The sequence below is a fragment of the Synchiropus splendidus genome, chromosome 3, assembly GCF_027744825.2.
Source record: "Synchiropus splendidus isolate RoL2022-P1 chromosome 3, RoL_Sspl_1.0, whole genome shotgun sequence".
Lineage (NCBI taxonomy): Eukaryota > Metazoa > Chordata > Actinopteri > Syngnathiformes > Callionymidae > Synchiropus > Synchiropus splendidus.
In genome coordinates this window covers 12,230,556-12,252,526 of record NC_071336.1, presented here as the reverse complement: position 1 = coordinate 12,252,526, position 21,971 = coordinate 12,230,556, and the positions used below count along the sequence as shown (strand labels likewise).

General features: G+C 42.8%; 1 protein-coding gene across 2 annotated transcripts in view; it reads left to right on the top strand.

Moving 5' to 3' along the window:
* The window catches only part of nlgn2a (neuroligin 2a), a 73,911-nt gene that overhangs the window by 36,771 nt on the left and 15,169 nt on the right, over positions 1-21,971 (top strand). Inside the window, exons 4-5 of one of the 2 annotated variants that reach the window (XM_053858437.1) lie at positions 2,880-2,933; positions 13,925-14,074. In XM_053858437.1, the coding sequence (XP_053714412.1) occupies positions 2,880-2,933; positions 13,925-14,074 (204 nt within the window). The remainder of the gene's footprint in view (positions 1-2,879; positions 2,934-13,924; positions 14,075-21,971) is intronic. The other variant, XM_053858438.1, reaches the window with a different exon arrangement.

Here is a 21,971-nt window from a genome sequence, read left to right as displayed (position 1 = left end):
GTGTTTTCAGAGTCTGCCTGCGCTACAACACTGTGTCGTGGTGCCTTCAACTATTTGGGGTTTAACTGGGTGCTGAATAAAACTGTTTTCAGGTCAAATTTGTTTTTGTTTTTTTGAGTTTGACTACGTAAATCAGGTATTTTATCCAATTAGTAGTGAAATGATTTGAATTCACCACGAGTTGAGAATGAAGTAGACGGTGGTTGTTTTTCTCCGTTCCTCTTCTCCTCCATAACAAACAACCGACAGGCTGACATGAATCAAATCACACTCACCTCCCTCTCTCTCAGATGAACTCTCGCAGCTGTTGTTTCATTATTCTCCCGATGGGAAATCATGCTCTCCGCTAAATGGCACAATTTCTTTCTCGAAAAAAGAGGCACTTTGAAAGTATATTGACATGCAACTTTGGGATTTCCCTCCCTCTTCATTTCTCTGCGAGAGGTTTTATGTATGTATTCCTCATTATATAGCGTTTTTTAACTGGTGTCTCAGAGGTGTCTGAAATCTTTGCTGTCTGACTGGAAATGAAGGTCAATACCATGAATGAATACCAAGAAACAGATGTATAGAATTTAATTCTCCACCTTCTCTTTTTCTTTATTCCCTCTCAGACCAAATAATGCTGCCCCCCCAATGGTCCATGTATAATCCGTCCTTGTGTCTTAAAGGGGCCCTATCCTGCTGTAAAATGATCCTATAAGCGCTGCATGAAGTTTCTCTGAATTGGACGCTAGAACTATGTGCAGGTGGAAATAGCATCCTGGACTCAAGCTCCACAGCACTCGGTTACTGTGCCAACAATTCTCGTGGCTTCTTCCGATTGGGTAGAACCACATCGTATTAAATGTCATGGTGACAGCTAACAGCAATTCTTTGGCGGTGGTTTTTCTTGTTACTCTGACACATGTGCTGCAAGAGACTTTTGGTTCATCGAACGACTCAGCATCTGGAGTCTGCAGTAGGGCTTCATTCCAAACAGACGTTTCAAACGATCGACTTGCTGCGGAGGCTTGTCGCCCAATTTGAGGACGATTCTGCTGCCAAAAAATATCTTTCACATTTTTTCTGTTTTGTATTCATCAGGACAAATGATGACTGGTTACAAGCCTCCGTTCAATATTGAGCATTTTTCATTCGAACCTGAGTGCATAGTTGATCGCTACTTTCACTTGTCACTTGTGAATTCCATTTGGCTCGTGAGGTCTCAGTCCACTTCCTTGGGTTCTGTCTCACTGAACCATACTGAGCAGAATAATAAATTGTGCCTTTGACTATAACTTCGGAATGAAGCAACGTCATGTGGAACTGCAGTTCTACATTTTAGATATGCATACGTCAGAGGAGTTGGAAAGACAAGCTAGGGCCCTTTTAAATTTGGCAAACGAATCCCTACTAAAAAGTATATTTACATTCTATTAAAATGAAACATACTGTAGTGTACTGGTTTAATCCCCAATACAAACACTATAAACTATAAACTGTAAAGACACAAATGTGTCACTCAAACTAAATTTTATTAAATATCAATGTTGAAATTGACAAGTAGCAAATGTTCTCTTTAAACTAAATGAAAAGCAGATATGTCCGGTCAACTGTTTTCAGGGGAAAGGGGGGATGTTATCATTTCCAAATTTAAAAACCTGATCACATGATTGGATGTTTTCATTATTCAGTCTTGTCAAAAGCGAAGGAAAACTGCTCGGACCAACTCAAACTAGGACTCTTTCTTTTCTCTTCATTAAGTGAAAAGAAAAGAATGAATCATCCAGCAGCCTTCGCCCCCCTTCCTCTTTGATATATTGTATTTTCAAACCAAGAATCATCCGTGGAGCGCATGAGCCAGTGTTGCAGAAACAATTGCTTTTGGCAGGACAAGTGCTGGTCAGTACACCAAAGTCAAGTCATGGCGCTCCGTGCTGGACGGATCTTGGACACGGAGAGAAAAATACCAGGGAAAAAAAGACTTTGTTGCCCAGGACTGTTTGCGTTTTGAAGTGGTTCTTGTTTGTTTTTCAGTTAGAAATAAATACATGTATTTCCACTGTCAATGAAATGCTTTTATTCATCAATATTTGGCATAATTTACACATTTCAAACTTCAAGGCAACTTCACATGTGCCTTCGCTGTTTAACTCTGAGATATAATAGTGTCAATCTTAAAAGTTGATATATTAACTTATGAATATATAACGCACCACAATGGGATCTCACTGGAATGTGTACTTGACAAAGACCTGCAGAAATGCTGCGTATCTGGTTTATCTGTCGGTGTCTTTTCTCATGCTCACAAACGCACAACCAAGAACTGTGAGCAAAACCGTCCTCTTGTTTGCCATAGATTATGACTGTACACAAGGGGCTTACGCACTGTACGTTTTCTCCTGACTCACTTATTCCTGCTCTTTAGCTGAAGCCGACAGACTGAATTACAAACACTCATGTGTGTATGTAGAGGTATTCAATGGCACCCTGGAATATGTACATGAGTTCTTTCATGGCCGCTCAAGGTTCTATCACGTTTATTTTCGATTTAGGCTCTGACTTACTAAGAAAGTCAAACAGTCCGCAACAGCATGTTAATGAGCTGAGCAATAGAAGGATGAAGAAGACAGAGAACCCGAAGCACTTTCTTGTTTGGGGGAAAAAAAAGTCTTTGATCTTGTGTCTTTTCTTGTAATAAATTTGTATCTGTGATGCTTTTTGTGTTTTTGTTTTTTCTTTTTTTTTAAAAGAAAAATCTTGTTGTTCTTTTTTCATCTTGCTTCTTTTCTTTTTTGTTTTTGATATTCTTTTTTTTGTCTTGCGTTTTTTTGCCAGTAATCTTTTTTGAATTTTCTCTTTTCTCTTTTTCCCCCCTTTTTTCTTCTGAACCCTAGGTCCGCTCACAAAAAAACATGACGAATCTTCAGCCAACAAGCCTCGAGACGAAGGTATTTTTGCTGCATGTTTTTCCTTTTTTTCTTCTTTTCCAAGTCTTTTTGGGGGAGAAGGGGTCTTCTTGGAGAAAACACACGTGCACACAGACACCTACATGTGCTGAAGTGTCTTTCCTAGTTAAGGAACGACCAGGTATTTTTCAACTACCTACTGGAGGGTGTGTGTTTTCTCAGGGTGTGACCATCATCATCAACCGCATCCAGACTGTCATTCCTTGTTTTATTTGTTTTCATTTTTGTTTCGCTTTTTTAATTCACTCGCAAAAATCCCATCATCATCATCATCATCATGTCTAATATTATTATCATGGTAAGTATTGACGTCATCATGCAAACATCACAGTTGTCTGTAAAATAATCAAGACAGTTTTTCATGATGTTTATTAATGATTATTTTTAATACCACGCGCAACATCATTTCGCGTCCTCTTCATGACCATCATCATCATTGCCATGACTGTCTTCTGTGTTTCATTATGTCCAATTGCTCTGTTATCATCGCTATTTCCAAAACTGTAACTCTTGATATGTCGTATCAAGAGTTACAGTTTTTAATAATGTAAACATTTACGTTTACTGATACTAGCATCATGTCAAGGTATTACATGATCACTGATCATGATGTCATTTGAAGTATCATGTAGTATATCATAGCCAAAGTCAATTTTCAGTGTTATTATTTAGAATAAATCTCTTCAATATCATGATGGTAGCGTCCTCTCAGATGACGCTACCATCATCCAGGCCATTGTCATCATCATCTCCATTATCATACTCAATGTCAGCACCATCACCATCCCTCCGCACCATGCTCATTATGACCATAGTCATTATTATCATTATCATAATAATAAACTCAACCGTCCTCTCTATGTCAAAGAGGCTCTCATTGTCATTGAACACCTCCATCACTATACTGTCAATCTCACTGGGATATTCACCATAAATCATCATCACTTTGTTATTACTCTTGTTATTATTATTATTATTAGTAGTTGTTTTATTTATGTTTCATGATTTTACATGATGATCATCACCATCATCGTCATCATTATTATTATATGGATTCTAGCCACTAAATATCTATCTGTCAAATTGCCGTCCATTTTGCTGACTTTGTTTTCACCATTGTCATCATTTTGTATGGCTACGTTTCACATTGAAATGTCCTTGAACTGGTGTCAATAATGAATTGATATATATATATATATATACTACAGAACATTGTCACTGCGATCATTCGTAGTAGAGCTTCATCCTGGCCACCATTGTCTCTACTCTGTCAACCAGCCATCCAAGTCAACAATGCTCATTAAACCATCAGACATGCCATCAATATCACTTGTTGGAGCACGACAGCACTACACCCCACCCCATCCCCCGACACTCTCAGACCAACCAGCATGACCCCAACCTTGACCGCCATCATTGTTCTCCTTCATCCTCTTGTGTCCTCGTCTTCCTCTGGTCTTCTTCCATCACCACATGCAACTGCAGCCACTTTAATCCACGTACCATTGTGAGCCTTTGTATTGGATCATCATTATCCCGGTCCATATTGTGTCATCATTATGACTTTTTTCTCCTTCAAGCATCCATCCTACCTTCATCCATTACACGCATTCATTTTATCGCTCTGGAGCTTGTCATGGCTGCTTACATCATCACCTTTTCCACCCTTTCCACCCTCACTCACTTCACCGTTATGATGCTGATCCTCACTACGGGATCATCTCCTCCCTTCTCTTCTGGCTGATGATGACATCATCTCTGTGAAACACTAAATAAATAAAAACCCATATGTCCTTGTGCAATGCAGAAGTGCAGAGAAAGCAACCCGCCTGCCAGTGTTGCAGCAGATGCGGGTGTAAGAGAGCAAGAGGGCTTCTGAGTCAGATAGCTTCGTGATGCTCTGAAACAGAGACTTTGCGTGTTTGTTCTGTGTCAGGAGGATCGGACAAACGAGTTTGCTACATCCTGTGAGTCATTTTCCATCAAACACACACCTGAGCCCCTTTCAACCTGTTTGGGAAAAAAAAGAAGCACTTCATTTTGAACCAAAGTCAGAGGCAGCTGAACACAAATCGTGTTCACTCATCCGCCTCTTTTTATATTTGCTCTCTTTAGAAGGGTCTCAAAGCCCCGCTCCATCATCAGTCCCCCTCACCCTCAGCCACTTCCACAGTCCGATCCCCTGCCTCCTCTTTCGTGCTGTATTTCCCCCTTTAAAAAAAGAAAAAAAAGCAACTCATAACATGCACAAAACTCAACGCAGGACTTTGTGTATTGTCGCTAAAAATGATTGGAACACACTGAGAGCAAACTGGTTGCTTTCAAAATCCAATGGAGGACGGTAAGTTAATCTCATGTACGTGTCTTATGTACATACTTTTAACTGGTGACCAAAGAAGGTCATCCACCAACGGGATGATGCTGAAAGCTCTGAATGTTTTTGCATTCTCATTTTAGCTGTTTCTTCCTTTATAGCACTGTTTATGGAGCCTGTCATTGTTAACAGCGGCACCAGGCAGTAAAACGTGGGCAGTGCCAACTGTTCACTCACAAACTGCTCAATAACAAGTCCAATGGATGGAGTAAGCTGGATCTGAATTTTGTGCTGCCTCACTTCAGTTTTTTAAATTTGAATGTTCATACCTGGAGTACTGTCAGCAATACGTTTGATTTGACTACACTACTACACTTGATGAGGTCTATGAAATTTTGGTTGCTCCAATATTTTCTCAGATATTTGTTTTAGCACTGATTAAAACAGAGAAGAGAAAGATACCGTTGAGTGCATTGACACATCAACATCAATGACGTGTGTACGGATGCACTGAGAACCTTCAAGCCTTTCATTTACCTCCAGTGTTTGTGAATTGACTGCTCTGAACTTTCTGCAATGAAATCCCTAGCTTCAAGCATGAATGCCATCCTGTTCTACAGGCACTGCATGAAACTTAGAACCCCAGACACCCTTTAGTCATGATAAAAAAATTTTTTTTTAAAAATCAGAACAATATTGGCGTCTTGGTCAAGTCACTTTAAAAACAACAGCGGAGATTCATCTTCTCGCCAGAGAGACATTCAAAGAAAAATTGTTATTTTTTTGTATCGGTTCGAAATGTAGCTTAAAGGAAGATGTTATCTTATCAACAGGAGCGGCCAATATTGCTTTCCTGATGCAAACGTTTCTTTACTACAACAACCCAACATAACAGATACTGTCAAGAACATGATGAAAACATGCCGTAAGGAACAGCGCAAGTCTTGTTCTTTCTCGATACACAACTGAAAGTCATGGTATCAAATATAGACGTTTTATAAAAATCTCGAATGAATGAAAAAGAGCCCCTTTATAGCTGAAGTGGAGATGGATAAGATGAAGATGGTAATACAGTACAGTAGTTTATTGATCGCTGTGTCGCCGACGGTGTAAGGACAGTCACCGTTTTCACAGAGTGTCAGTGTCAAATGCATTGTTCGTTGGTATGGCGAGATCATCGGTGCTGCTTGAAGCAGACAACATTTGAAACGGGTCCAGAATGGGAAATTGTGGCGTCACTGTGTTAATGGTCCAGGAGACTCAGCAGACTCCGGTGGTAACTCAGTTCACATTGAGAGTAGCAACAAATATGAACTTGAACGCTGAAAGAACCATCTGGCAAGACTTTAAAACTTGAACCTGTCAATCAAAACACTGCCTTTCATCTTCACTGGTGTCACTACTGCTCTGCGTCCTGATTCACATATTCCGGGAGATATGGAGCATCATTCGAAACACGCAGGTGGAGAAGCAGATGGCCATACAAACTAGGGATGCACCAAACAATTTGGTGAAAAAAGCAGCCTGATTTTCGCTTCTAATATTCTAAAGTGCTGGAGAGCGAGAATAGACTTGCACTTCTGATTACATTATGATATTATTTTATAATGGAAATATTTTGTCTGATTATTATTTTATTTGAAAAGCAAAGTCTGAAATACAAAACAACGTAAAAAATATTCTGTCATCCAACCAATAACATTCAGCGACAAACATGTTCTCAACTATTTAAATAGAAAAAAAAACGTACACACATTAGATATTCAGTATTAGTCAGCATCGGCCTCAAACATTATTCCGGTGCATCCAAAACACGTGTGCATTAATCTCATAAATGTCACTGACTCTAAGATTCATCAGTTAACAGGTTTTTATATGGACAGTCCAAGAAAATACAGTTACTGTGACCCTCAGCTTTGATAACTCAGCTACTGTGTGAGGTCAATGGTTTGTCTTTTCTCCACCCAGAAAACTTTCAGTGAAATATTAACCACAGTAAAAATACCAACCAGCGCGCAGACCTTTATAAGACAAACCAATGCATGCTGCAATGATGTGTTTAATGCAGTGCTTCTCACTTATTTTGTTGCGCAGCCACCCCACTCCTCCCAGGAAGAAGTTAACGTTTTGTATCCCGCAACTCTCCTCAGCTTCTGTAAATAGCATAATTTGTCTATAAAATTATTAAGTGCACCTCTGCATAACACTGTATCCTTGTTAACATTGAAGAAAAGAAAAAAGAATGTAATATAGATCAACTTATAATAAAGAATAAATTGTTTGTCCGTAACAGAAAAGACTTAAAGTGCATCAATTTGCCTGAAATTATAAAAATAAATTATTGGACGTGCAATTACACTTTATTCTAGTATGGCAAAAATAGTGTGTTCCCGAGGTCACATGCTCCCCCCGAACAACTTGCCAGTGAGGCCCGTCCCACTATTTGAGAGGGACTCGTTGAATCGCAGATTATTTTGTGTCTTCACTTACCTGACTTTAAAAAAAAACAAAACAAATGAAACCTGGTTCCTGTTAAAAGGTTATGAATGTTAAGAATTGCTTTAATCCAAGCCTCCAGGACGACAGTACACTTTCTGTGAACCAGCGTTTGTATGCTGCTCACCTCTCACATCACATCATTGCCTCATGTTGTTGGTTTTGTTGTCGCTTTTCCAAAAACAATTTCCGCTGGGATAAAAAGGCATCGGATTAGTTTCCAACCATTTTCTACCTGGTGATTGATGACCGCGATAAGAAGCCGGTTTTTAATTAAAGTTCAATATTTAATGGCGTCAATCAATGTCACTCTTTTTCTTGCATTATTTAATAAATATAATCACAATCTCAAAAAAAAAAAAAAAAAAACTCTAGTTCATGTTTTAGCTGCAAAGGATAAAGTTGGAATTTGATTTCAGTCCAGTGGAATTTTCATCATCTTGACAGAGATAAATGAACACTGTCGTCAAGAACAGTTCAAACAAAAGGCTTAGTGAAGCAGAAACATCAGAGTCTTCCGTAAAGCATCTCTCTGGGTTTGAGAAATCGTCCAGTCTGCACACATTAGGTTCCAATTCACACAATTGATCACACAACGCAAGCATGCAAATGTGCTAGCGAGGCACATTGGGATGTTTGATGGGGGGGTGAATCCTGAGATCCTCTTTCTCTTGACTCCAAAATGTGCTTTATAAAATGGTTTGCATTGTTTTGTGTGCAGTTGGATTCAAAACACGATAAAGAAGCCTGTAAAGGAGCTTTTACAAACCTGTCAGTCATACTTGAGCAGCCCTATAAGGGTTCTTTATTTTAACAACTTCTGAACTCAGGAGCCAGAGATTTGCACTGTAGAGTCCAAATGTAGTTTTAGGTTGCGAAGATATCAACTGAAATGAGACAACTTTTCAAGGGAACATCTTGCGTCACTCTGGAGCTCTGATACAGTCATTATCTGGGCCACAACTGGCCAGAGACCACAAACCATCACCTCTACCCTGCTGTGACCTTTTATCAAATTTAGTTGCATATATCTCAAGAGTGAAATTGTACCTGAGATGTTTTTACAAGATGTTTTTCAATCAGAGGTTAGGGCTATTGCCAAAGTTGTCCCTCCACCCATATTATCCTGCCTATCTGGCCTGTCTTTTGAGAGAAGAGGAAGCAGAGGACAGGGTGAGATGGAGGAGGGTGATCCGCTGTGGCCACCCCTGAAGGGAGACGCCAAAAGGCAAAGAAGAAAAAGAAGATCTGGAGTCCCAGACTATCCTCACCCCTGAAACTATTTCCAGCCATTCTGGCTTGAAACAGAGCTGCTCCTGGGGCCACCTTTCCATGTAGACCTGCCCAGAACACCCCATTCTCCCAATACACCCAAGCCACAGCAACTGGTCCCTCTCACAATAGAACGGTTGGCACTCGGCACCTGACAGGGAATCGTGGCAGGGATAGCCAGTGGTCTCTGCTTGAAGAGCTCACTGGTTCCATCACATCTTCATACATCAGTGATGGAATGCTGATGTCACCAAATCCAAACTCCTCCACAACTTGGATGCATCTACAAATGCAGTCCATTTAAATATTGAATAGACGTGGTAACGTAAGCAGCACTGATGAGTCCTAATCTCACTGGAACCGACGCTGCCCATAACTAGTGACTGGAAAGCCCTCGAAGGACACCTGGAGAAAGATCCTCAAATCGCCACCTTTTTAAGAGGATAGACTTAACAGTTGTGTTTATGTGTGTGTGCTGCCTGAGCCCTTTGTGTGTGGGTTTCCGAAATATGTTGTGCGTTTTTGTGTATATTGTATACATGTGCGACAGTGTGTGTACCAGTGTGCCGGCCCCGTGTGGTTTGGGCTCCGGCAGTGTTCCTGCCTGATTGGAGCCTCACTCTAGGAGTAGAGTTCCAATTAAGAAGCCATTGTTTTGTGCGAGTGGGAGCGCAGCGGCAGAGGAGCGACGGAATGTATTATTTAACGAAAAAAGACATCTGAGACTATCCAACACAAGTTTGTGTTTCCGCTTCTTCGGTTCGCAAATGGAAGACTACAATAAAGTGGCAATGCTTTTGCCCGGAGGCTCTTTAGTTCACTGAAGCGTTTAGCACCGTCTTATTGTGTTCTTTGAACAATACAAAATATAGTATAGTGAGTTCATAAGCATCGAGACACATAATTATACCCTCAACTTGTTTTCAGAGTTGGAAAAGACTCAAAAATTCAAGCAAACGTGTCCTTTTTGCTTGAGTAGCGGGAAAAGAAAACAAGTGGATTTACTGTAAAGAAGTTGACAACACAGACGGTTGGAACGTTAGAACTTGAAAGACATTATTCGAGTGCGATAACTTGGGTGAATACAAACATGCAGAAATCTAAAAGTAAAGTGGTTTAACCAACTTCTAACTTAAGTTATATACGGGTAAATTGCGTTTTTATGTGGGTATTTGTTTAAAATAAACTGTTATGTGCTCAAAATAAATGTCTTCGTTTTTCGTCAGACACAAGCCGTCCTACTCTCATTGTGTAATATACTGACGTTGGGAAGTGGACTTTAGTGTCCTATACTGACACAGAAGGCGACCTTCAATGTTGAGATTGAGGTAACTGCAGGTATGCCATGGAATGGCGCTCCATTCATTCTATGTGTAACAGCGTGTCATTTGCTATAGACCGTGAAAAAGATGTGCGTTTTAGGGCGGTTTCACACTGCGGGTTCTGTCTCGTCATCATCCACGCGACAACCCATTTACCACCATCGGCTTGACCACCTTATTTCACGTGAGTTATCAAACACCCGCACACATCGCCAGTTCTGAGCCGCCGCGCTGTGCTCCCATTCCTCACCACCATATTCCTGTCGCTGAAGCATCACACCTCAGTGTTCTGGAATTTTGAGAAGTTGTTTTTGAACGATGTTGTCCACCCAGACAGCGATCAGACCATTTAATGCTCAACGTCTATCATGTTTGTGTGGAGTCGTGCTGTACGCATAGTTTCCGGCATCTAGCGCCAAGTCGCCTGAGGTGAGAGTTTACCGAGACAAGGTGCAGCTCTCCAGCCAGGATCAAGTCCACGGCTAAAACCCAACTCGCTTGTGTTCACATCTTAGACTTCTGAGTCGAACGTGCTTTGTCTCGAGACGGAGCACGCAGTGTGAAACGGCCCTTAGTTACAGTGACGTTCTGTACTGTCACTAAGAAGGATAACCACATAAGAGGTTATAAATTGCAACTGACATTCAGTATGAGTCAGTGAAGAGAGCTTCCATACGTCTTTCAGTCCCTCGCTCTTCTGCCCAAAGTAACCCTCCTCGGCCTTTGTGTGATGCTCCTCCAAATCTTACTAAAATGTACAGTTAAAAGACCTATGAACTTTAAACAGTGGAAATGAAAATTTTGGTATCCTACATAATCTCATATTACACAATGACAAAAATAAATTGTTTCCCCAGATCGCTTTGGCTCCTAAATAAATGAAACACACATAGCAGTTGGAATACGTACATCTCCAACAAGACACCAGTGGTAAACATAAAATTGAAAAGTGTTTCACATGATGTCTCCCAAATACTCACAAAACTATTTCTGGACACATCACACACAGAAAATGTTGCCTGACTGAACACTGGAGAGAAGAATCCATGCCAAAACACTGCTTCAAACAATTGCCTGATATCAGAAAACACACATGGTGCGAAACTTTTCTCATAAAGGTGAAAAAAAGACTAAATGAAAGTTGGATGTCGCTGTATTCCCAACACATCACAACAGGAATATTCAGGAAAAGCAAGACTTCACTGCTTGGACTGCAGCCACCGTGACTCAACCATAGGATAATTTGGAGACAATGGGCGTGTGGAAGGTCCGACTCCTCAGCCAAGATGACAGGTGTCAATAAAGAGATATAGTCAATGACACTCGCTCCAGTGTTGTGCGTTATCTATTATCAGGAGGACCTCCCACTCATGCTCATTAACCACATACCAGATCAATGCGGTTGCCAGCTCCCAGACATTCGCAGTGGTTGTGGACCAATGGGGGATTCCTTATCAAGGCTTCTTTGTTAGTGCTTGAGAACACGCACATGACCACAGAAACACTCACACACTCACACACACAATAGTGGATTTTAGGGAAGCTTTGTGCTTTTCAGTATGTGACTTGTGCATTATGAGTGTGTTTTGTTTCCTCAGCAAACACAGATTTTTGCCTTCTACTGATGCATACAGTGATATTGATCATTGAGTAAAATGAATTACAGAGAGGTGTGGAAACGGGAGCAGCTGAATTCCAGAAGCTGAGTTGTGGAAAAATGGAACTCGGCAGCTGAGCGGAAAACAAGGACAAAGTCTCTGTTTGTTTCACCGAGGCATTTTAGAGGACAGGCTCTGCGTGTGTGTGTGTGTGTGTGTGTGTCCTGTAGCTGTTTTGAGATATCTGTCTAATGGGAGCAAAAAAAAAAAAAATGCAGGCTTCACATAAAACGAAAAATACACTTGAACAGAATGTTTTCAGCGACTCGGGGGAGTAGGAAGAGAATAAGAGAGTGAGCCAAAGAGGGTCCCACTGTATCGCCGTTGAAACAATTCAGCCCGTTACTGATCCATGGTCATGTCTCCGAGTGAACTGTGACAGAGTCGCGTGTGTGTCTCATGTATGTGGTCACACACCTGCGTTCTGTCTCTCAAGATAACGGAACCTGCCAGTCTTCATCTCCTGATGCAGAGTACACACATATGTGCGCAGGAGTATGTGCGTTTGTGTAGAATAGAATAAGATCCAGGTAACAAAGGAGTTGGAAATGCATGAATGCAATATGTTGCCACGGCAACAGTCAATGGTACTTTGTCCCCTAAGAGAAAGTAAGTGAAGCGGTCGCCATAGCGACCTTCCATCTTGCTGCCTGATCATTCCTTCCCGTGTGAGTGATGCAGTGCTGCACGTCATAATGGCATCACTTCATGCCTGCCCTGTGGTCGGCAGAGAAATAAGCATTTGAGCCCGCTACACTCCAGAAGAACCCTGTAACGATTTGAGGGGGGAAAACACCTCTCTAGAGTTTTCTTTTTCCTTTCAACAGACAACATCCAGAGGCTCATTCTGCACCACTTTTGAAGTTCTTTAAAAACACAGTCATTGTCTGGATGCACCTTTTATGCTCAACTCAGAGCAGCAACAAATCCACCCACCAAAATATCCCGGGGTTACTCAAGTTCACATCGTCGCCAATTTAATGCAGTTGGAAGGCTCCACAAAATATCCGATCATTCTGGTAACTCCTTGTTCTGCCGTGTTATTTCATTTCTTTATCTTCGTCAGCTGTGCAGAGAAGCCTCTTGTCTGTCGGAAGTGTGACCGCTTTGACCGCTCCAATTCCTTTAGTCCTTTCATCTCTCTCGAAAATGAATCCTCTGAGAAGGTTTTGCTCTAATTGGTCCTGAATCTGTCACCATGTTCCATCTTGGGTTCCAGCCAAGTTAATGAGCATGTTTAACCAAGTACTTATTATGACTCGAAATAAAAGCGAATCATGACAGTATTGCCCCTTTTCTGACTTACCGTGCATGCAAATTGTTTGGGTTTATTCTCATTGCCTGACTGAGTATTTATTTCGTATTTTTGTCATTTAACATTCATGAAACTGAACTTTTTTGCAGAGCTCATGAGGTGGCGCTCTCAGTTTGAAAACGATGTGAGGTTTAATTTGAACGCTTGTTGAAATCCAAGGCTTTTAGAACAGACAGTGCCATCTAGTGTGCTCTGAAAACACTGAAGACACTGTTTCATGAAGCCTCAATACTCGTCACTGCTGGCCTTAATATGAGTGCAAAGCCTCAGTGGTGACTGAAAATGAAAGGAAATGCATGCATCAAATCCTGTCGACAGGATCATGAATAAAGGATAAATAAAGGCACTTTGAAATATTCTTTGTTTTCCTCTTTTTCTGTCTTCTATTTTGCCTTGTGAGGCCTGGTCTTCTATTGATGGTGAATAGTTAAAGCTACGTAAACGGGATAAACCGTGTTACCAACAGCCAACAACAGAAGCCTTGAAGAGAGAGGCTTAATGTAAAAACCGGCCGTGTAATCTCGTCTGTCATCCACTCCTCCTTTCTCAAATGTTTTGTTCAAGTCAACTGAAGACTGAATGTGTCATTTCTGCAGACATCCGAGATCGCCGGAAGAAGCCAGTGATGTTGTTCATCCACGGAGGATCCTACATGGAGGGAACTGGCAACATGTTTGACGCGAGCGTGCTTGCTGCCTACGGGAACGTCATCGTGGTGACCATGAACTACCGTCTGGGAGTGCTTGGTAAGCATCAGTCTTTCAAAGAAAACATGGCAGACCAGGACTTGGACATGACGTAGGAGCTCTTCCATTTGATGATGCTGATGTTTGTCGTCAATCCACTTTGAAGTGTCATTTGAGACGGGTGGAAAGCTTCATGCAGCCTGAATGCACCCTCCTCCTTTCTTAAAGTGAAATATTTGTTAAATCCTCCATGGTGCCGAAAAGCTCCTGACCTTGGCTCCCGGGCAGTAGAGTTCATATGTTAGCTGCAGCCACATCTGGTGTGTTCGAAAGAGATTTTGAGAGATGATGGAAGTGACAGTGGGGCGGGTGGGAGGGGCTCTTTCAGCCTGTGTCTAAAAATACAACCTGCAGAGATTTGTGAGAGTTCAGTGGAGCTTCGCAGACTCTGACACACACACACACACACAGGACAAGGTAAGAAGTTCAGACTCAGTCTACGGTCACTTTTGGCCTATGTGTTCCAGTCCACACGTGAGTGTGTGTCTGCTCCTCGTGACCAGACAAGAAAGTGACCTGAGAAGACTCCACTGCTCTGCATACATACCTTTTCTTCTGTCGCCATAGCAACCTTTCAGCAGAGCCGGTGATGTGCAGTGTGTGTGCTGGGTGGGTTTGAGTGTGACTTTGAGACAGAGGACAGACACAAACAGGTTTGGATGTGCACGCTCTAGTGTGTAACATGATGTATTAATGACAAAAGTAACTGTTGCCACACAAAAGGGTGCCATTATCCTGGTGACAGGTGAGGTTTATCCATTTAAGACTGCATCTGCATCGCTTCCTCAGAGGTTGATGTCGGCGGATAAACAGATCTAGTCAATCTTGTGTGACTTTTAGGTCACATGTTTTAAACCAGATATTCCCAAGTGACGTGTCTTAGCCTGCTACGCTATCACACCTTTATGAATCAAAATAAGTCTGATATATGAAGGTTGGGCAAGAGGACCAGGGCGGGACTCCCTTGTGTGGTCAGCGACTGACAGTCTACAGTGTGGTGTCAGGGAGGTTTTGTCAAATGACCCTGGACAGTGACAAATGTATCCATATTCAAATAAAGCGCCAGTCGTCACTGGTATAGTCAGTGTGGCCTGGCCGTCTTGAGAACATATGGTGCGGTCCTGGCCCCTCCCCTCCTCTTTCACTTGGTGTTATATATTATTCACACACTCACTGAAACAGTCTACTCTGAAATTAGCAGCAGATTTAATTACTCCTGCCCCCTCAGATTAATCTAAATCTGCACATCACAGCCCTTCAGGGCTTGTTGACACGACGCCGACAGAGTCCGCCATCATCTCATTGCGGATGCAGTGCTCCTTTACACAGCGCCTGCATCTGACTTTTGAAACCAGGATCCAAAGTGGAACCGTTTGGCGCCGGCTCTGTTTCCAGCGATGCGACCAATGAGCATGTCAACGGCATAGAAATCCTGCGGTGCACGCGCCGCATTTATCACAACAATGGCGCCTGCTGCCGCAAGCTTCAATGTTCTCAAAATATGACATTGTTTAATTTACTCATCCATGCACTGAACACCCCTCAATGTCGGCAGGCAGACACAGGTTATTGAACGACATAGAGCCAGATGTGCCACGCTAAAAGACAATCCACCATGTCATTTATTCATGCTACACCCATCACTGCTTCTATGAGCCAGTCAGGAGCGATTGATGGACACTGCGTGTCTTCTGCTCTAGAGCGTATTTCGACCAAACGATCTACGGCAGTTCCACTCGAGTGTCGACAGTTCAGTTGAAACAACCCAGCGTTCTGAATCAAAAGAGTTGGAGTTGAAGTGCCTTGAATGCTGCATGTGATGATACATAACAATGATGTGTGTTGTAAGTTTACAGTCATCAGTAGGAGACATAGCGACAGACACGTAACACATGCTACACATGCTATTTCATCTACTGAAGTGTACAAGCACGTAGCTAAAATAGAATTGGGTCAGAGAGACTGTGGTTGGTTGCGACGTTGTATCGCTCTCCGATTTCTGATGTTGCTGTTCATAGAGCCACACTACACCCGATTTAAAATGTCATTTTGAAGCGACTCTGCTACGTTCGCATGTAAGACTGGATAACTGAAGATAAAAAAAAAAAACCACAAAGCCCTCTTCGCAGGCTTTTTGTGGAGGAAGGCCAGTAGTTGAGCTCTTACTTGCCTAGGCTGGTGCAGCTCTCCTCACCGTGTCAGTGTCTCATTAAGAAGCTGCCGCGGACAATTAACTAATCAACCAGCCGTTTCCGGGAACGCAAACCTCTGTTAATTAGTCGACCCGAACGAGCGGTGAGTGCTCACCTATTGGGAGGATGTCCACTTTGTTTCTTCTGACCCGGCAACGCTGCACCCACGGAACATGAATCAGAGCAAACCTGAAGAGACACACACTTGCTCACAGACAAAGTGCAAATCCAATGCAATAAAGCAGGGGTCTTCAACTTGGTCCTCCAAGGGCCTTTGTGCGCTTCACTGGTTGGATAGAGAAAAAACAAAAAAACGTCCTTTGAGGATCAAGTTGAAAACCCCTGCAATAATTGTGATACTACTGTAAGCAGAGAGTATGGACTTGGTTGTGTTGTTTTTGTGAACCTTCATGCTGGTGGTATACTTGGCTGACACGTGTCAAACTGAAGGTGGGAGCGAACAAATCCAGCCCTCCAAGTCATGTGAAGTGAAATGGAAGGTGATGCTGAATAATGTAAGAGAGAATCAAGGTTATTGATGGCGACAAATCTACAGCTATGTGCGAGAACTAAAAACTAATGTGGAAGGAAGGCAAGCAGGCGGAAAGAATGTGTTCCGAGGCAGAGTGATAATTATGCTAGATTTGCCATGACAACATCGCAGTCAGACTCATATTTTCATTTCTGTGGCTCAGTGGCTTTGACACCCTGGACCCATCTATAGCATTTAAGCCTGAGCGCTTCTAAAACCACGATCACAGTGGAGAAAATTCCAACAGCGATGGACAATGTTATGATAAAGAGAGGGTGGATTTAATTCAGAGCAAATATAGCAGGTATGTTTTACAGTGCTCAGTCACATGTTTTCACACATGACGTGCTACCCAGTTATTCCTCTTAAGACCTGCAGCTCTGTGACCTTCACTGCATGTTACTGTTTGAAACATTAACACCCAAGCCCTCGGGGGGGTTCTCTACTACCAGACGGCTGTGTGAAGCATGATCCAGTGGCGTCCACACCAGGAATGTGTGTCACGTGATAAGCAGAGACCTGGTGGTGTGTCTGATAGTGAGAGGGGATGATCAGATCCTCTGGCTTGTTCTTAATGCAGTTTGTGTGCTGCAAAGATTCATATAAATATGCTGTATTCGTCTATGTTTGTCCATCTAGTAAGAAGATGCCTGGCAGATTTCATCTAATGTTGGTTGTTGTGATGAAATATCCCACTAGTGATACCAACAGAGAGGGGAAAGCGCCTCTCTGGCCGTTGCACTGTTGGTTTGGCAGCCAGTTTGTGGACTCAGTGAAGGCACAGCGCTTAGTCACACTCTTGTTGAATTTCTCTTCTGTTTTTGTTGGTGCTTTGCTCAACATCAGTTTTACTCGAGATTGTCTCTCTGCAGCTAAGATGAGAAGTATACTTGCTTTTATCGTCCCCCAAGTGAGTCAAGCCTGCCAACAGGAAGACACTGCTGCAGAGTGACAGCCTTCCGTCACAAGTTTCAGCAGCTTGTTTCAGTAAAAACGTCAACATTTAATCCTAGAAATTGTCCAAAAACAGAAAAAAAATGATGCTGACTCAAGAAAATTTAAGGAACACGTGACTGGTGACTTTTGTGTTCGGAGTGAGTACCGGTGGTGAAGGAGGACAGTTGCATTGACAACCTTCAAACCACACACCGTGATAATGGTTTGTGAAATCAAACTTGCTTTTTTAAAGAAAATGTTCCTGCAAATGACTCCACTTTCCTCCATTGCGCTGTCCTTCCCCAGTTCTGTGGTTCACTCTGGTTCAGGCCGTCAGGCCGAGTGCGCTGTTTCTATTTTGACAGCTTGTCTGTCTGATTCCACCGCCCCGTTTTCTACGGATGCTCTGCTCACGACCCTCTCTTCCCTTCTGTCTCTCTAGGACACAGCTCCGCCAAACTGTCCGTCTGTCCATTCTCCACCTCTCATCATCCCTCTGTTCCTCCTGCCTTCCCTACTGCTGCTGTATTTACTTCCTTCCTGCATCCCATGGTTGACCTTCACGTCTGTCAACTTCTCTCAGGGTTGTCTCAACCCTTCAGTCTCTTCTTCGAACAGTGGAAACTAGTGTTGGGAAAAAACTTTTTTTTTTTTTCTTCTTTTTTTTGGGACTTAAAGAACAGTGACTTGTATCTTAAGCTCTCTTCTGATGTTCACCATATCATCCATTTTTGTTTTTCTTGTGAGAGTCTGAAATGTGTATTTCCTGGATCTCCATATGCTGCTTCGTTGACATAAATACGTGTGTGCTTCCGTATATGTGTGTGTGTGTGTGTGTGTGCTTGAGCGTAATCTGTCTGTAATCAGAGTGAAGTGTTCATTGGTCCGTTTCGGCTCTTCTCCACCCGGCTGCACCGTCGCTCACAGTAATGGGTCTGGATGTCTCGGACTAAACGGCTGCTGACAGAAGGCGGCGAGCTTAACCTTCACTCAGGGTGTACTAACTGCTAATGCAAACCAGCCAGGGCAGAGGAGGGAAAGACACATGCTAACTACCAATACATACTAAGAAAAATAAGGTGTGTAGAAAAAAATGAATAACCAATAATGCTGACTTTTGCATTGTATTGTACGTTGACTGATGTATTGTCTCCTGAAGAGATTGTGAGAGAAAAATGCAAATAGTGCTTTGAGTGAATGAGGAAGAAAGCTAGAGAGCAGAGAGGAGGACAGATGCTTTTTTTTTTTTTTTTTTTTCAAGTGTTCCACATGAAGCTGACACGTGTGTCACGCAGGCGTCTGATCAATACCCTCCTCTAGCAGATGGCTGTGAGCCCACAGGAAGTGACTCCATGTCCGGACAAGTCGCTGCCAGATTTAACACCTCATCTTCGGAGGGAATCGATCGTCATTTTTCACACTCGCCTTGTTCCTTACTGCTTCTCTTTTTGCCATCCAAAACAAAGTGCTCCAAAATGGAGCATGTTTATTAAAGCCTCCGGAAGCTTAACAGCATTTTATTGATTTCGCTTGCTCAGAAATTATTACAAATGCCTTTCCTACAACAGTAATGCCATTTATTTGCTTTCGAGACGATCAATACGTCTGCTAATGAAGAGCGACTGGAAAAGGACTTGGAGGACTCAGCGCACCGTCTTGGAATGAAGATTACAAATGTGTCTGAGAGCCGATGCCCGAGGCCGACATGTGCTTGGTGTTTTTTTTAACGTGACTCTTCAGTGAGGTGGCGGGATGAATCAATTAGGCATCAAATATAAAATATGGAAATGTGAAGCAAGACTTTGTCATGTACCCAGAAGTTGGTCATGTGGCTGCCCTAAGGCCTGACCGCAGGTGGGAAATCCCCACATCCACCCACTGATAGACTTCACATTACATGATGTGGGTGGTGAGGGCTTCAACAAGCCTCAGACTTCTGTCTCCCCAGAGACCCCTTCTAGCCCCTGACCCGGGTTTGTCTGTGTACTTTGCAGTGAAACACAGTACTCAGCCTTTCACCTCATAGAATATTGAAATTCTCCTTGTCTATGTTCTGACAAGGTTGGGGTGTATTGTATTAACTGCTCAATTGGTCGGTCATGAATGAGCCCAGCAGCCAGTGGAATAAAGCGGACTGGTTTAACTGGCCGGGCATGTGAAACAGCTCCTCCTAGAGGTGTGATGAAGCAGTTTAGGGCCGAGAGGAAGGAACATTATAGTGGCTGTGGAGAGCCAAGGGCTTGGTGAGGACACAGGGAAACAGCGGCGGAGGGTGGGCGGAGTCATTGACGTGAATGAAAGAGACAGATCACAAAAGCGAACGGGATGGCAATCAACACCTTCTGATTGTCTCAGGTGTCCCGGGAGGGAGATCGATCTGCGAGGATGGAGAGGAGAAAGGTGGAGGATGGGAGATAAGGGAGGGAGGTGGGAGAATACAAAGCTGCGCCAGGTCGTCTCTGGTGGCCTCGTCCCTCCGCCGGTGCCAAGGCGGAGCAGGTGTTTGTTGATGGCAGTTGAAGAAGGCTTGTGTTGGCTATCAATCACCCAACTGCAGTCATTTCTTCAAGCACTTTCAAGCAGCCAGGTTGAAGAATAGAGAAGTAAGGGCAGGCTCCCCGTGTGCAGGGGGGCAGATTTCCATCTAACCAAACTAGGGTGTGATAAGAATATTGGGCTGAAAGAAAGAAATAAAAAAGAAACTTTTTTTTTCATATTTTTTCTGCCATTGTCACTTTAATTACTTTGCATTTCTTGACACCACTGTAAGAATAATTTCAGGAAAGTGATAAGCTAATTGAATTTTTGTTATTGCCTGTTGTCGGCTTAAATGTACATGGCTTTGGTTTGTGAGTAACTTGCAATGGAGCACTTTTGCAGGATGTTGACCAGAAGAAAGTGACAAGTGGAGGCACAATTGAGGAAGAGATGCAGAGAAAAAGGAGAGGCAACTGACATTGCAACTGCATTTTATGAACAGTCTTAATGCAGTTTTTTTTCTGGGAAAATTCCGTCTTCTGTCAGAATACATGTCTTTTAAAATACGTTGTTAGCGCGGGTGGGCGACCACTTGGACCACAGCTCCTCTTCTGTGTCAGATGTACACCGCTTCATTTTAACTTCTGTGGTTCAAAGTTTTGACACAAATAGAAGAAAGTGTCCGACCGGGGAAAGTCTCTAATGACGAGCTGCTTCTCTCCCGAGGACAAAGACGAGTGCTTTTTAATCAAAGTTCAGTCAGCCGTCCCACAAGTGGGAGCAAGAAAGTGGAAAAATTGACCCAATTACCTGCAAGCACTGATTACCTCGTCTGGGAATCATTGAGAAGCACTCAATCACACACACTTCCTGTCACAGACACACACTTATCCTGTCACATTTGCACGCACGCAGACAAACACACATCCACCTCTCCTGCTTTCTCAAAGAACAGAGGGCTGCATGAGGTTGTTATCCATCCATCCATTTTGCTGAGGCTGACATCTCTGCAGTTGGAGCAGCTCACTGCAGCCTCCACCTGTCTCTCAGCTTCGCCTATAGAAAGACTTCTTTGTGTTTGTGCTTTTAACTCAGGAAACCTGCAACTGTGCCGCACAAATTTACAAGCTCCCTTCACGCTATATTTACAACAATACAATGCAGGATGGCCCATATAGACACATAAACTTATAAGTGCATTATAACTCTGCTCAAGAAATTAAGTCCAGGGTGAACTATGAGACAAGGTGTTAAAAGAATAGCTGGTCTTGAAGTGAGGTTTTCTCTGGGCAGAAATTGCGACGCCAAAGTGACCATTACCTCTAACAGCTTATTTTAGAAGACTTGTACTGTGCTGATAGTCAACCTGAAAAAAGCACTAGCATTGTTTTTGTTGAACCCTCATGTATAACCATGTATGACATCCCACTTCTGACGCCTTTGAATGAACTTGAACTTTATGTAGTTTAGCTTGTCAGCTGGTCAGTCAAGGTTTGTGTGTCAGTTCTGGCTTTGTGTCAACACACCAGCTAATCCTGCCATTAAAACAAATGTGTGCGTTCACTATCTCTGCTTTCCCCATGTAGCCAAGAACATAAGGTGAGTTTAGTTTGCCCATCTTGCTGTCTGTCAGGTACAAAAATGCAATTCAACCATGGCTGGGGTCAGAGAGGGATGCTGGTTAATGGAAACATGTTATTATGCTCTTATCGGGGTCTCCACAGACTCTCTCTCAGCCCTGTCAGGAAAACAATAAGCC